This window comes from Labeo rohita, chromosome 24 (assembly GCF_022985175.1).
Source record: "Labeo rohita strain BAU-BD-2019 chromosome 24, IGBB_LRoh.1.0, whole genome shotgun sequence".
NCBI classification, from domain to species: Eukaryota; Metazoa; Chordata; class Actinopteri; order Cypriniformes; family Cyprinidae; genus Labeo; species Labeo rohita.
In genome coordinates this window covers 16,963,110-16,980,809 of record NC_066892.1, presented here as the reverse complement: position 1 = coordinate 16,980,809, position 17,700 = coordinate 16,963,110, and the positions used below count along the sequence as shown (strand labels likewise).

The 17,700-nt window shown below is 32.2% G+C and overlaps 1 protein-coding gene across 1 annotated transcript in view; it reads left to right on the top strand.

Moving 5' to 3' along the window:
* The window catches only part of sema5a (sema domain, seven thrombospondin repeats (type 1 and type 1-like), transmembrane domain (TM) and short cytoplasmic domain, (semaphorin) 5A), a 202,873-nt gene that overhangs the window by 47,762 nt on the left and 137,411 nt on the right, over positions 1-17,700 (top strand). Inside the window, 1 exon segment of the mRNA XM_051098227.1 lies at positions 13,799-14,026. Within this exon segment, the coding sequence (XP_050954184.1) occupies positions 13,870-14,026 (157 nt within the window). The 5' untranslated portion in view covers positions 13,799-13,869.

Below are 17,700 nucleotides of genomic sequence, written 5' to 3'. Positions count from 1 at the left end.
TGAATCACTGTGGTTGTTGGATAATCAGTCTGATGAATATTTTCTTCTCATTTGGTAGAGTTCATTATTTGATTTGAAATCATTATTGACGCCTTTCTGAATAAGTTAATTGGTTTCAGGCACAATTTTACCACTGAGAATACTATTATGCAATTTTTACCAGGGAGTTTTGTAATAAAACATTTATACACTTTTATAAACACTTACAGAAGAATATCACTGGCTGATGTCAATGAATCTTAGAAATGATTTCACTAAAATGTAGGTTAGTAGTTTTAAAAGATAGTTCAGTTGCATTGCAGTCTATGTAGGGTTGGACATGAGGGTGAGTAATTCATTTTTAGGTGAACTATCCCTTTAAAATGTTATTCAGGGACCATTTTCCTCTCTAAATATGCAAGGAATAAGCTGTAATGTGGACCAGTATGCTAAAAACCAAAGGTCTGGCTACACAAGTGAGCACATTCACAATCACCAGCTGAGAATAACTCGTCAAGTCACCTGTCTGGATGTCACAGCTCATGAATGTACAATTCCCATCACTTAGGCAACCTTTGCACTGATGTCAATTCTAACCGGGATGGCCAATTAGGATATTCCTCCAGATGGAGAAGGCTAATCCAGACAGCACGACTGAGCCTTGTTCAATCCTCGAGAGCTCGTATGAAAATTCCCTTTATTTATTCTTTGCGTGTATTGACGCCCGGAGGCAGCCTGAACCAGACGACCTGCGCTTTGCCTTTTTCTGGACCAGATGTTGCTAATGCCTCCTCAATCCAGTCGCCTCAGGGGCGTTGGTGAAAAATATCCATTTTAGTGGAGACGTCAAGAATGGCAGAGTGAAAGACGGAGACGAGAGATTGAAATTGATCTACAGAGGAAATAAAAGCTGCCTGTGACTGTCTGTGCTGGTTTGTGTTTCCTTGCTGTCGATCCATAGTGTAGGAAACCTCTATTTCCCATCTCGTCCCATTATTGGTTTTTCCCTGGGTAAAGTCTGGTGTTTTACAGCGTGTGTGTCTTGTCTGCTCTGTAACAAGAAGATACATCCTCAGGATGGTGCGATATGTGTGTCTTCTTCCACAAGTGGCTTTGAACTCCACATTTAAGAGCCATCTGTGCAAACATGGAGACGAACACAACATGGATGTGCTGTAAAGACCGCATACTTAGGTCTGCCACACTGTATGTTCATTTAAAGTGTATAATTATGAGCTCTCGCCCATGGCGATGAATGATAGCTGTGTCAGCAACCTTGCTTGTATGGAGTCTTGAATGAATTTATTGACAGCCAGGGTGTTTTTCATTTTTTTTAAAATCTGTAATAGTTTAAGGTTTTTTTATTTAGTTGGCCTTCAAACTGGTTTGAAATCTGGGCTTTTAGTTTTTCTTTTCAGTTCCAGCCATTCATTCTTGCTTAAAGGGATAGTTCCCTTAAATAATGAAAACTGTCATCATTTACTCATCTTTGTGTTCTTCAAAACCTGCATGACTTGTTCACTGCTGTAAAAAGAAAGCAACTACATATTTTTTACTTTACAGGATCTTTTGAATCACACATACTAAGAAACGTGAATTCCTTAAATACTTTGGGATTGACAACCGCACTTACAGGTGTGAGCCTCGAAATGTCCTGTTCACACAGCAGATTACAGTCGCTTTTTCGAACACTGTCTGTATGAACATGCAACGGAAGTTGCACTGAAACCAAAAGCAATATCTAAGATGGCGACGTCCGTAAAACTGAAAATGTTACCACTTTCTGACACGACAATAGTCCAATCGTGCCGTGAGTTCATCCATCAAATCATCATTAACCGACAGCAGCTTTTAAATTTAAGGGAAGGCATTTGAGCCGTGCGCAGAACACACAACTGATGGGACGGAGTGGCTCCAGTGGAGACTGCACTGTAAAAAACAGTTTGTTGAGTCAACTTAAAATAATTTGTAACCTGGCTGTCTTAAAATTTTAAGTTCAGTTAACTCAAAAGAAGTTCATTCAACTTGAAATGTTAAATTATACTAAGTGACTTGAGTTGAATCAACTTAAAATTTGAAGGCAGCTGGGTTACTTACCCATCTGTTAAGTTTAGCAAACACAAATATGTAAGTTGTTACTTAGTACAACTTAACATTTCAAGTTGACTAAACTTAAAATTTTAAGGCAGCAGAATAACAAATTATTTTAAGTTGACTCAACAAATTGTGTTTTTTTATTTTTTACAGTGTGAATATAAAACTTTCAGATGATAAACAGCTCATTTCTCCGTCACTGTAAGTTACCGAAACCACACATTAAAGTGCTCCTATTATGCCATTTTAAAGGTTGCTAATATTGAGTCTCCTAAAACAGGTTTTCATGTATGCTAGGTCAAAAAACACTTTAGTTTTATCCAAAAATAGATTTAATTTTACCCCATTTTTAATTGATTGGTAAACGAAGCAGTTCGAAGAATCAGTCTTTCTAAACCTCTCCTTTCCTTGAGCCCTCACTGCTGTGATTGGTCAGATGGCGCTGTCCTTTATGATTGGTTTAGCGCACAGCGCTTGTCGAAAACGAAACGCCCATTGCCATAACTGAATGACAGCCCTGGATACTTGTCAATACATAGAAAAGATGGCATTGATTTTACCTTACCAATTCGAGCCACAGTCTGAACATGAAACAGTTGAAGTGGCTGATCGATAAGTTAGCACAGACTACCGTGGAAAGTGCCCGCAATTTGCTTATGTAAGCGAACCAGGCACACCTCTATGTTGTAAGCTTCAGCATTGTATAATGCATTACACTGTGTAAAGTCGTACGCCATCCTTTATCATTACTCCAGCTAATGAGACAGACAGTCAAGCTGCATCAATCACACATTTTTAGACTACAGTGGGTCCACAGCTGAACAACAGAACTACAGAAGCGTGATTTAGCTGGTTAGCAAGACATGTGCAGGATTGTTACACAACATAACATACACAACTATGTATTTTGAATGATTGCTAGAAAATACAATCATCAGTCATTAATCATACTTACAGGTAGAGGTTCAAATGAGCAAGCCGGTCCAAATAAACTGCACTGTAAAAAACAATTTGTTGAGTCAACTTAAAATAATTTGTAACCTGGCTGCTTTAAAATTTTAAGTTCGGTCAACTCAAAAAAAAATAAAATAAAATAAAAAACACAATTTGTTGAGTCAGCTTAAAATAACTTGTTACCCTGCTACCTTAAAATTTTAAGTTCAGTCAACTAAAATAAGTTTAGTCAACTTGAAATGTTAAGTTGTACAAAGTAACAACTTAGATATTTGTGTTTGCTAAACTTAACAGATGGTAAGTAACCCAGCTGCCTTAAAATTTTAAGTTGATTCAACTCAAATATCTAAGTTGTCACTTAGTATAATTTAACATTTCAAGTTGAATAAACTTATTTTAGTTGACTGAACTTAAAATTTTAAGGTAGCAGGGTAACAAATTATTTTAAGCTGACTCAACAAATTGTGTTTTTAATTTTTTACAGTGTGGGCACTGATCTATCTTTTAAGAGCAAACATTTAGTGAATCCCACGTTGTACTTCCCGAGATTGGAAAAGCAGTCGTCAGTAAAATGATGGGAACACAACACAAGATTGGAATTGTACTGCTGAGTTGTTGTTGAAAAAATGAATGTTAACCACTGATTCTTTGTAGATTCATCTTTTGGAAGTGAATATAAAACAAATTTGCTCTCACAGCGTAGGATACAGCATCTTCTCGACATGACGTAAACCACATGGAAATTTTACTGTGTTTGTGGGCAGGCAAGTTGTTCGTGACGTTGAACGTGGGCGGACATTATGCAAATGTGTTACTTTGTGACGTACAGTCGTAACAGAATAAGATTCGAATTCCTGACGACTCGTGCAGGCGATTGTGAGCCGACTTTTTTTTTTTTTGATAGACAACAACTTTATTTATCATGCACTGTCGACTTCACAACTTTGCAGATAGTTTATGTTCACATACAGCTACATGACAAACTGCATTAAAGGTCATATTCGAAAAGGCATAACAGGAGCACTTTAAAGCAAGCAACACACTGTAGACAAACGTTTGTGCTGCAGCGCACTGAATTACATGACAGACACCTAGGCCACATTCACACAGCAGCAGCATACCGTATTTGAGTCCTTCATACGGTTATGTTCACACACAGTACGGTTATTCACGGGTGTGACAACCGTATTCAATAACTGAACTCACACCTGAAAATTTTCAGGACTCACAACCGCATTCTTGGAACACATGCGCTGTGTGAACGGAACAGGACTGGACTGGACAAACTAGTTGTCTGTCACGTCATTCAGTGCGAGAGAACCGCTCTGCCGCACAAACATGCGTCTACAGTGTACTGCGTGCTTTAATGTGTGGTTTCAGTAACTTACAGTGATGGAGAAATGAGCTGCATGTCATCTGAAAGTTTTATATCCGGTCTCCACCGGAGCCGCTCAAATATTATAGCCACTGTTTCAAATATTGATAACAATAATAATAAATGTTTCTTGAACAGCAAATCAGCATTGACTGGAGTAATGATGAAAATTCAGTTTTGATCTCAGGAATTAATTACATTTTAAAATAAAATAGAAAGCAGTTATTTTAAATAGTAAAAATATTTTACAATTTTACCGTGTTTGTTTGGTGAGCAGAAGAAGCATCTTTAAAAAAAAAAATGTCACTGTTCAAAACGTTTGTGTATTTCTGAAAAAAATAAATAAAATAAGAAAGTAATAATAATATTTTTTTTTAATATAAAATCTATTATTTGAGGATGCTGTTGATTATTCCAGAATCCAGAAACTTTATGGAAAACAAATATTTGGTCAAAATAAAATCTATATATATTTCATACGGCCTTAAAAATGGCGTTTTTGTTAAACTTTTAATAAATTGCTGTTAAACTGTGTAAATTTCATGATTTCAATTAATTAGACATGCTTTTTGATTTTTGAAAACTGCGATACTGTGGTTTTAGAAGGTTCAGAACAACAGCATTTATTTGAATTCTAAATCTTTTGTAACATTATAAATGTATTTTCTGCCACATTTGAATTTTAAGCAAATGCAAATTGCTGGATGAAAGTGTTAATTCTTTAAAAATAAATTCTTACTGATTCCATTATTTTTAAACAGTAGTTTATAGATATTTTGAAGCCATAACATAGTGATATTGTGAACAATTCATTCTTCTACAGTAAACCAGATCTTATCAATGAATCCATTGATCCATTTCTCAAAAAAGCTTAATTTACAAATATCCTCAAAGACTACATTTGGTTGCTTCAGTTAACAGTGTAGAAGAAGATTTTCATCTGTTATCATATCAAAGCTATCATATGGCTTTCAGAAGAATTGCATATAGACCACATTTACATTACTTTTATGGTGCTTCAGCATCCTTTGTAAAGCTTAAAATCACCAGTCTTTAAATGAATACATTATTTAAAAAAAAAAAGTACCTTCTGTGCTCCGGAAAGAATAATGTCTTCTCTTACATTCAGTTCAAGATATAACCATATTTCATTTTATTCCTGTTATATATTCCTGTGATTCAGCACTGAATGTAAGCGACTGTAATATGTATAAGATCCGGTGTTTTTATAGGAATAATTAGATCATGTTGAACACAGTGCTCTCCCATTACTTTCTCTTATGTTAGAGGAGGACAATTTAAGCAGGAAGCCGTTCAAACCACAGCGTGTATGTATGAGAGAGAACGCATCCGTTAGTACTGCTGAAATGTTTCATCACTGTCAACATACATTGTTATTTCCTGCGTGACAGACAACGGACCACAGCAGGAATATGTCATGTTGTCATGTGCAGCTATGATTAAAGGAAATTCAGCGCTTGTATTCTGTCTGTTTATGACACCCTGACTAACAACCAGCCATTATGTTGTCCCGGTGATAATTGGTTAAGTTTGTAGGTAGCATTTTTCCACATTTTATTCAAAGGGAAGAAAGAGCAGGAATTTGTGGAAATGAAATCAGGGGATGTTGCGAGCCGGATTCAAACTCGCAGTGTCCACACGAGCGCCGTAACTCAGTGCGCCAAGGCGCGTATTGTATCTGCATCTGATTTGAGACTTTCAAGCAAATAAGCTCGCTTAAAACACCTCTAATGGATGTTTGCATTTTTCACAATGTGCCTCTGAGTTAGTCATCCATGCTAATGTGATTCATATCTTTTCTTTGCTCTTATTTTGTGTCTGCTTGTGAGACGGTGTTTAAACACGGCATTGAGATACAGTACAAAATGTTATGCAATGCTAACATTTTTCCCTTAGGTTCACAGCTTTGGGGGATGGATGGGGCAGGGGTGCTGGTACCCAACGGTACTTTTTTTCGGTACTTTACTCTCTGTATAATAATAATAACAATAATAATAAAAACATTTATTTCAGCGAAAAAAAAAAAGTCCAAAACTCTCAATTTCAACATTTTGAACAATAGGGCCCTACACTTTTTTTTTTTTTCAGAAATTTATCTGTTTTAATTTTTCTGATAATCAAATGAAGGCATTAAACATTTATTTTTAATCAAATGAAAATTAAAACCTTTTATTTTTTGGCAAACAAACAGAGGTTTACTGTTTAAAATTAATAAATGGAAGAAATTTTGTGTGAAAATTCTGTTTAAAAAGTAGATTTTTTTCTACAGTTAAGTGGTTTATCTGGTTGTAATATTTATTTTTATCATTTAATTGTTTTATTTAAATTGTACAGAAATAGAAATATATAAAGACGTACATTATACTTTACAAAAGTAATACAAGACTAATACATTTCTGTTACACGTTAAACCGTACGTTTATTTTGACAGGTTGCCGTGAAGTTTTGTGAAGAATACTATATGATATGATCAGGCCCGACGTCTTGAAGCCCCCCCCTGCAATGATCTGACGGACTGACCCCTTCACCTCTGGAATAAGATTTTAAACGCGAAAAGCTAAATTGAATGCGATTTCAACTGAGGGGTACCGCTCCGATCTGATTTGTACCACCTCAGATTCTATTTGACCCACTCCAGCCCCCCAAAACTTATTGATTTTAACCATTCGATGCGGACAATGCGTCTTGTTTGGTGCTGAGCCAAATACACGTGCTCAGTGCTTTTAGCCTATATCACAATAATTCAGTGTTTTCAGCCACATAAAAATGTTTCAGACATTTAAATTAATTACTAACAAAAAAAATACATTTGTTAAATACACACTGATGTTTGTGAGTTTGTTAATGCACTGGTGTGTAAAAACAGCGGCAATAATCCATTCAACTAAAATCTGACGACGTATTTTATTCATATATAATACCCCGAATGGTCGAATTCCATGGCATCCCGCTCTATAGAGTAAATTCCATTTTTATGAATGAACTTGCACAAAACGTGCGCGTTCATGTAGAAACAGAAATTACATGCCATTGTAAATAAGATAAATAACATAAGACCATTTAGTTTGTTTAATAAAATAACAAGGTATAGACCTGTTTTAAAGGAGAAGTCCACTTCCAAAACAAAGATTTACAGATAGTGTACTCACCCCCTTGTCATCCAAGATGTTCATGTCTTTCTTTCTTCAGTCGTAAAGAAATTATGTTTTTTATGAAAACATTTCAGTATTTTTCTTCATATAATGGACTGATATGGTGCCCAGACTTCCAAAATGTAGTTTAAATGTGGCTTCAAACAATCCCAAATGTGTATTCTGACTCAAGACAGTTAGGGTATGTCGAAAAACTCCAATCGTATTTTCTCCCTCAACTTCAAAAATCATTTCAAAATCATTCTACATCGCTGCAGAAGTACCAACCCAGTCTCTGCAACGTGAACATGAAAAAATGATCAAACACCCTTAACAAAAAAGGTAAAACAGCAATATAGGACGATTTCGAAGTTGAGGGAGAACATGAGATGGGAGTTTTTCGACATACCCTAACTGTCATGAACCTGAAAAAAAACAGTCCAGGCAGAGTAAGACAAGATGAGCGTTTGACATTAAAAAGTATATGAATTGTATTATTTTTATAAAAATAACTGATTGTTACGCTAGGTAAGACCCTTCTTTCTCAGCTGGGATCATTTACAACCACATTGCCTTTTGGAAGTTCAAAATCGGGGCACCGTATCAGTCCATTATATGGAGAAAAATGCAAAAAAAATTCCTCAAAAAACTGTTTCTTTACGACTGAGGAAAGAAAGACATGAACATCTTGGATGACAAGGGGGTGAGTAAATTATATGTGAATCTTTGTTTTGGAAGTGGACTTAAATGACTTTTGTTGTGATATGGCACTATAAAGAAAATAAAATTAACTTGACCTTCAAGGGGGTGCCGTTGGGGGGCCCCTAATATAATAGCAGGGGAAACACTGAAAAAAAAAAAGAGTTTCACATGAAAGAAATATGTCTAAATCCAATTCCCTTATTTACTGTATTTCACCATTTGATATGTTGTTTATGTGTGTGTGTGTGTGTTTGATTATACTGTAATTGAATATCAAATCATAATGGAAATTGATCGTAAGAGAAAATCTGAAAAAAACAGTAGAAAGCGATGGCTCCACTCTGTCCAGCATCTCCTGACAGGAAACTGTGTGTGCGTTCAACAAGACAAGGAAATGTAAAGCCCCGCTACAGACATGAGTCTCCAGACCCATCAACAGGCCATTCAGATCTGCAGTGTGTCAGTTACTGAGTCCCTGTGGTCCCTGCTGATGAGAGCAACTTTGGCGTAATCGAGTTCTGTACTGCCCTTTGCGCAGCCTCACTCAATTTCATCTGTGCTGTCGTAGTGTAGAGAGGTTATCCCAAGGAAAGGAAGGATGATGGAGTGATTTTTGATTGACAGGTTGTGGTGTTGCAGCACAAGAGCTTGTGGTGCTGCAGAGTCCATCCAACAGACCTGCAGTTGTTCTACAGAGTAAGAACTTCTATTTTATGAGTGAAAGAACCTGAAGAGACAAATTTTTTGTATTTTATTTTATTGTGGAGGAATATGTTATCATATATTCAGTCAGTAATCACAGTGAGTTAATGGGATAGTTTAAAAATGGTAATTAAAATGCAAGTTTTTAATTTATTTTTTAATGTAAGTTTGTTGCTTATTATCTTTGTAGGAATACAGATTAATTGAAAGGGTTAGATCGCTCAAAAAATTAAACTGTCATTATTTGCTCATCTTCTTGTTGTTACAAAACTTTGGATACCTGTTTCCACCACTGAATAAAAAAGATAAGAAGGTCATTTTTTATCACAATTCTGACCTTTTTTTGCAGTTCGATTTTACATCTCGCAATTGACTTTTTCTTTCGCAGTTGCGAGTTATAAAATCAGAATTGCGAGATATAAACTCTGAATTCTAGGATAAAAATTCACAGTTGTCTTTTGCCCCCTTAGAATTGGACTTTATTACTTGCAATTGCGAGTTTATATCTTACAATTGTGAGAAAAAAAGTCAGAATTGTGAGATAAAAATGTGCAATTCTGAATTTTTTTATTTTTTCCTCGCAAATGCGAATTTGTACTGTATCTCACAAGAAATTAGAATTGCGAGATATAAATTTGGAATTGTGAGGGGGAAAAAGGTCAGAATTGCGAGATAAAAACATGCAATTTTGACGTGCAAATGTGAGTATGTATCTCACAGTTCTGAGTTTTCTTCTCCAAAAAAAGTCAAAATTGCGAGATATAAAATTGGAATTGCGAGGAAAAACAAGTCAGAATTGTGAGGTACAAACTTGTATTTGCATAACACATGCAATTCTGACTTTTTTCCTCACAAATGCGAGTTTGTATCTCGCAATTCTGAGGAAAAAAGTCAGAATTTCTAGAGAAAAAGTCGGAATTGTGTGGGAAAAAAGTCAGAATTATGAGATATAAACTCGGAATTGTAAGCAAAAAAAAAATTCTGAATTGTGAGAAAAAAAACTGCAATTCTTACTTTTTACCTCACAAATGCCAGTTTGTATCTCGCAATTATGAGTAAAAGTTTGGAATTGCTTGAAAAAATGTAAAATTTCTATATATAAACTCTAAAAAGTTAGAATTGCGAGATACAAACTCGCATTTGTAAGAAAAAAAAAAAAGAATTGCACGTATTGGTCTTGCAATTCTGACTTTTTTTCGCAAATGCGAGTATCTTGCAATTCCGAGAAAAACAATATTTTTCTCAAAATTTCCAGGCTCCATTGGCATTCCATCATATGATTTATAATGTGTACATGACATTTCATATTTTTTTCCATATACATTGTCCTCGCAAATACAATGATCACACAGTTCCGAGAAAGAATCAGAATTGCGAGAAAAAAATTGCATTACAAGATATAAACTCGGAATTGCAAGGGGAAAAAAATTAGGAATTGCAAGATACAAACTCGCATTTGCAAAGAAAAAAGTCGGAATTACGAGATAAAAAGTGCAATTTACACTTTTTTTCTTGCAAATGTAAGTTTGTATCTTGTAATTCAGAGAAAAAAGTCAGAATTGGGAGTTTGTATCATACAATTCTGAGGTGCAAGATGTAGACTCGGAATTGTGAGATATAAACTCGGAATTGCAAGAAAAAAGTCAGAATTGCAAGATAAAAAGTGCAATTTTCACTTTTTTTTCTTGCAAATCTAAGTTTGTGTCTTGTAACTCAGAGAAAAAAAAGTCAGAATTGGGAGTTTGTATCATACAATTCTGAGGTGCAAGATGTAGACTCGGAATTGTGAGATATAAACTCGGAATTGCAAGAAAAAAGTCAGAATTGCAAGATAAGAAGTGCAATTTTCACTTTTTTTTTCTTGCCAATCTAAGTTTGTGTCTTGTAATTCAGAGAAAAAATATAAAATATATATATATATATATATATATATATATATATATATATATTAGTCAGTGGTGAAAATGACCTTCCATACAAAACAGTGGAACAAAATATATTTTTTTAAATCTACATTTCTTTCATACAGCAACAGTTCATATTGACCACAAACTCTCAAGCTTGAAAAGAACAAAAAAAGGCCATTCAGCCTTTACTTAGACTATTTAAAATCAGATGAGTTATAATATAAAAATCCAATACTTTAAATAAATGTAAACTGAAATAAAAAATATTGAAATAAAACTTTTTATTTCAGCTACAACATTTCTCATTTTAATTTTGTTGAAACTGATGCACCTGTAACAAAATAGCTAGAGCTGAAATAAAAATGACTTTTATACTGTATATAAATGTTTAAAAAATACTAAAACTGACAAAAATGCAATGATTAAAATTTAACTGAAAATCAAAGTGGAAAATATAACAATGAAAACTAATTAAAAATATTACTAAAAACATTAATACTAAAATAACACTGCTTGAAGTTCAATATTTGCTTCAGTTTACATATATTATTAATTTAAGTATTTGTGTGCAATTATTGTAGAAAGAACGAACGAAAGAAAAAGAAAGAAAGAGAAAAACTAGCACTATTTATAGAATGTGCTTTATTTGTGAATATCAGACCACTGCCAGAGCTGTTGTTCTTCAGCCCATGAGTCTGAAAGTAATCTATAACACTGTACTGTACGTTCCTCAGGAGTGCAAAACTAGATGGAGTTTTTCTGGCTGTATGTGAGCAGTGTGAGGGGCCTCTCTGGAGTGTGTGTGCTCTGTGGTATTTTCTCTGATAGTGTACGGCTCTTCAGAGAAGCTAGAGTGCAGCTCCCTGTGCTGATTCGTGGAAGTGGGGTCAGAGGTCAAAGATGAGAGTGCAGGAGGTTGGGGAGATGAATGTGACGACCTCAACAGCTGCTTTTTCTTTATCTGGCTTTACTCTCATGTTATTCTCAGAGTATATATATATATATATATATATATATATATATATATATTTCAAATAAATGCTGTTGTTTTGAACTTTCAATTCATCAAATAATCCTGAAAAAATGTTGAAATAAAATAAAATAAAATAAAATAAATGTAAAACATAAATAAATAGTTCAAATACAAAAACAAATTCAGTTTATTTTATAATAAACTGCTATTTCAATCATTTAATTCACTCATTATTCTAAACTTTTGATCAGAAGTGTATATTAAAAAAAGGTTTAAAATAATTGTTTCAAATAATTCAAATAAATGCTGTTGTTTTGAACTTTTGTTTAATCATAGATTCTTGAAAAAAATGTTGACAACAAAAATAAATAAAATAATTAATTAAAAAATAAATAATATACAATAAAAACATTTAAAAAAGACAAAATGTTGATCAAAAATGTGTATTTAAAAATGTTTCAAATAATTGTTTTGAAATAATTAATATAAATGCTGTTGTTTTGAACTTTCAGTTCATCAAAGAATCCTGAAAAAATGTTGACAGCAGAAGTAAATAAATGAATAAAATACAATAAATAAGAAAAAAATAAAATTTTTATTTTAGAATAAACTGTTGTTTTATGACATTCATAATTCACTCATTATTCTAAATTTTTGATCAAAAGTGTGTATTTAAAAGGTTTTAAATAATTGTTTTGAAATAATTAAAATAAATGCTGTTGTTTTGAACTTTCAAATCATCAAAGAATCATGAAAAAATGTTTGACAGCAAAATAAATTAATTGATTAATAAAAAATAAAATACAAAAAAGAAAGAAAAAATGTGTGTGAACTGTTATGAACTGTTATTTACTGACATTCATAATTTATAAACGTTTGATCAAAAGTGTTTTTAAAAAGGTTTCAAATAATTGTTTTGAAATAATTAAAATAAATGCTGTTGTTTTGAACTTTCAGTTCCTCAAAGAATCCTGAAAAAAACGTTGACAGCAAAAATAATTAATAATAATAATAATAAATAAATAAATAAATAAATAATTAAAAGAGAAGTGTACATTAAAAAGTTTATTATATATATATATATATATATATATATATATATATTTTTTTTTTTTTTTTTTTTTTTTTTTCACATTATTTGGTAAATTATTTGGTAATAGTTTGTATTTAATGGATCCTTAGAATACTTTTGATCAGATGTGTATATTTAAAAAAAGGTTTCAAATAATTGTTTCAAATAATTTAAATAAATAGTGTTGTTTTGAACTTCAATTGATCAAACAATCCTGAAAAATGCTGACAGCAAAAATAAATTAATTAATTAAAAAATAAATAATATGTAATAAAAAGATAAAAAAAGAAGAAAAAAATTATTTATAATAAACTGTTATTTTATGACATTCATAATTCACTCATTATTCTGCATTTTTAATGAGAAGTGTATATTAAAAAAAAAGGTTTAAAATAAGTGTTTCCTTCCCCAGCATTTGTTACAATATATATATATATATATATATATATATATATATATATATATATTCAGATTATTTGGTCAATTTCTTGGTAATAGTTTGTATTTAATGGATCCTTGGAATACTTGATTTTGATTCGTCAATTTTTCTACTCTGCAACATATTTTTACGTAACTTTAACTGAGTAATTTATTGTGATGTAATGGTTTCATGTCACTTTCTTCCCACATAATCAAATTTCAACTTGTTAATATTTATGTTATGTTATTAAAATTGTATGAATCTCCATGTATTGGGATAATATACAGTGCAGTGCGATCACAGCCGGTCATTATCGTTGGGTCCTGCCTTTAAGTAATGATCTGTTATATAATGTGTTTTTTAAATGACTTATTAATGAAGGTTATGAAAGTTATTATAAAGTTTAACCAGCGAAATCAATCAAACCTTATCAGGCTCGTTCAGTCATTCTCTCATTTTCTCCGCAGATTTCTGTGGCAGATGCCCAGCGCCCTATGCTCCTGCCCCAGCAGTACTGATCAGCGTCCCGTGGACCCCCATGGCTCCCCTCGCGGAGGGAACGCCCCTGGCCCGCTGCCTCGTCCTGCTGCACAGCCTGCTGCTGCTGTTGCCCAGAGGAGTGCCCTGCCGGGGGGCCACACGGGCACCAGAGTCCCCCTGCCATAGAGCTGAACACCCACTCATCTCTCACACAGGTCAGCATTTGTATCCCACACATCACAACATGACAGCACGTCACAGGAGAGCTCTGGACTTCATTTGGATGTTAATTAATGGTGCTTGCTGAGATAAGCACCACTATTACTATCCACTTGTAAATATATGATGCACTGAAAACTGTTTTTGGGTCCAAGCTATTGCTCTATTTCAAGTGTACTAGAATACTCTCAGCAGCTGTTTATGAGCACTGTTCATTCATAGCACACTTTTAAGCTAAGCTTAAAAAACTCAAATGTGTACACAACAGTCTCCAGACTCACTGCGTCCCAGACACCAGTGTTTTAATGATTCAGAAAAGATGAATCGGCCAAACAAGGTTAGGATTTTTCAGTAATACTACAGCACACACTGAGTGTATAATAGCACCTTGTGTTATTTGCTTTTGGGATTTGATAAATCTGATCTGGACCTAGAAATGGTAACACATGAGGTTTTCACAACCGAATTGCTGATGCTTAGAATAAGGGATTTGAACCTGTGGAAAAACTTTTATCTGATTTTTTTCAAGAACCTGAAAATATCCTAAGGATATTTTAATTTGAAAGATTTTAAAATAAAGTTTTTAATTGCATATGTAAAATTATGTGTAATTGTATGTATATATGGGAAATCGAACATTTGAACCGATATATGTAGGGCAAATATGAATTATATATATAATATATATTTTATATATAATATATAAAATCAACTTTATTGCAAGTGTACTATCTTAAATTTCATATATATATATATATATATAATTATATTATATTGAATATTATATTAAGTAATTTATATAATAATTAATATAAATATAATTTACATATTTTGTATATTTATTTTGTTTATAAATTACATTAATAAATATAAAAGAACACAGTAAATAAAAGAGTATATGTATAAATTATATATAATTCATTTGTATAATATAATTTATATATACATTGAAATAAAATTAGATTTATATTTATTTTGCATATATATATATTTATTAAAAATATGAAATAATATATACACAATAAAAAATATATTACATATTTTTAGATTTATTTTGTTTATATATAATGTTAATAATTACAAAATAATTAATACAGTATATATATATATATATATATATATATATATATATAATTTATATGTATAATGTAATTAACATATAAATTAAAATATAATTTGCTTTTTATATATTTTTGTATTTTTGTTATATTTTTTGTATATACATATATAAAATAAAAAATAATATATACAGTAACTTATATACAGTCACGCATATATACATATATATATATATATATATATATATATATGCACACATTATATTATTATAAAAAATATAAATTCTATTTTTCATATTTGTTTTATATATATTAAATGTGTGTGTGTTTATATATACATATGTAATGCTAATTTCTGAATTTATTTGTAATATATATTTTATATACATTATATTCTATTAAAAATATAAAATAATTTCAATAAAAGAATATATTTATATATTTTGATTAAGGATATAGAATTGCAATAAAGTGTGTGTGTGTGTGTGTGTGTGTGTCTATATATACACACACACACACATACATATATATGTATATATATATATATATACATATATATATATATATATATATATATATATACATACATATATATATATATATATATATATATATATATATATATGCACACATTATATTATTATAAAAAATATAAATTCTATTTTTCATATTTGTTTTATATATATTAAATGTGTGTGTGTTTATATATACATATGTAATGCTAATTTCTGAATTTATTTGTAATATATATTTTATATACATTATATTCTATTAAAAATATAAAATAATTTCAATAAAAGAATATATTTATATATTTTGATTAAGGATATAGAATTGCAATAAAGTGTGTGTGTGTGTGTGTGTGTGTGTGTGTGCGTGTATATATATATATATATATATATGACTGACTAATATCCATATGTACATACAATTGCAGAAAATTTAAAAACAATGCTAGAAGAATATATATAATAAATAAAAGAATCTGTGTGTGTGTGTGTGTGTGTGTACACATATATATATACACACACACACACACACACACACACACACACATATAATATATAATATGTTTTGCTTTCCATACTGTTTCCTTTGTATACCTTTTCATACATCAGTTTTTAATGCTTGCTCATGTCTTTTAAATTGTCCTTGAGACATGCTTTCTGACTGACTACAGCACTAAATATTTGTATTTTTTTAAACAGAGTGTTATGGGCTAAATCATAGAGCCCTAATAGCATTGACAAACTCAGTCACCTTCCCTCAGCTTAAATTACAGGACTCCCTTGCCTGGAGAACATGTATTATAATCAATGTAAATTCAGCAGGCGGATTTCAGTAAGTAATTGTAGAGCTGAATGTCAAAGCCAAAGGGGGTCTATTGGGGCTAATGGAGTGGAAAGGCAAGGTCAACGTTTTAGCTTAGTGATCAGCTCCAATTGTAAGTGAACTCCTGGAGAACCAAGCCGTCTGTAAGCACGACCTAGTGAGTAGTAACACAAACTAGTAGCTAATTAACCCATTGATTTTTAAGATGTGTCCGTATGGCAGATTCACCATCTGTGTTACAGAACGAGTGTGAAATTCAATGTCTAACACCCGTCTCACACACACAAACGCTGAAACACAAACCTTTTAATTAGCACCCCATTCATTAAGTATGCACAGTGAATGCAGTGGTAATGGCGTTTATGCCTAGCAGCGACAGGGAGGTCTGTCACACACGCTCACACACACTTCATTCCAAACCCATAACGGTCCGTTGGCACCGTTTTGAAATGCAATTCTTATGGTTGCTCAAATAATCTCCGTTCTCCCTGTTTGACTGAGCTTTTGAATCAAAGCTTTCAGATCACTGAACGAGCCCCAGTCTACACATTTAGCAGCCGCCCTGCTGCAAAACCAAATACCTGCACGCCAGCTTCCACAAACAAAACCCCTTCTTCAGTAAAAACATTTATTCAAAGAACGCCAGGATCTGCGGCCACTGGCTTTTTGCTGGTTTTCTCTTATGTGTTTGTTGAACTGCTCCACTAAGGTTTCTAAAATAAGCCTTGAACTCTGGGCGCCCTTTATGGCCTCACTTCTCATCTGGAGTTCAGATTATGCCGTGTTTTCTGAACAAGCTCTAGTATGTAGTGGTAAATACATTGTAGTCAGTTACAGCTGCAAAATAACTTCTAGTCTATTTTGGTTCTGTCAAAATTAGCACATTAACGCAGACGATTAATATTTCCAGTTTCCAGCTAGGGTTGGCCACCCTACTCACATCTGCTGTTAGGAAAAAAAGTATAGTCCTACACTTCAGGCATAAAAAATATTTAACAAATATAAAAAATATACTGTGTTTATGTTGTTTCTACATTAATTTGAAGGTTAAATGTGAAATTTTTAGTGCAATATTTGAGTATATTTAAAAACTTTAAAGTTAGTTGAAAAAAAATTTGCAATTTAGTTATTTTTTTTAAATCGACTGACAGCACTAGCTAATACATAGATAAAATAGTATTAATCTTTATTTGAATAGGAGTTATTATTGCCATTATTTATTTATTTATTTATGTAATGTATTAAGTATATAAGTTATCCTATTTAAAAAAAAAAAAAAA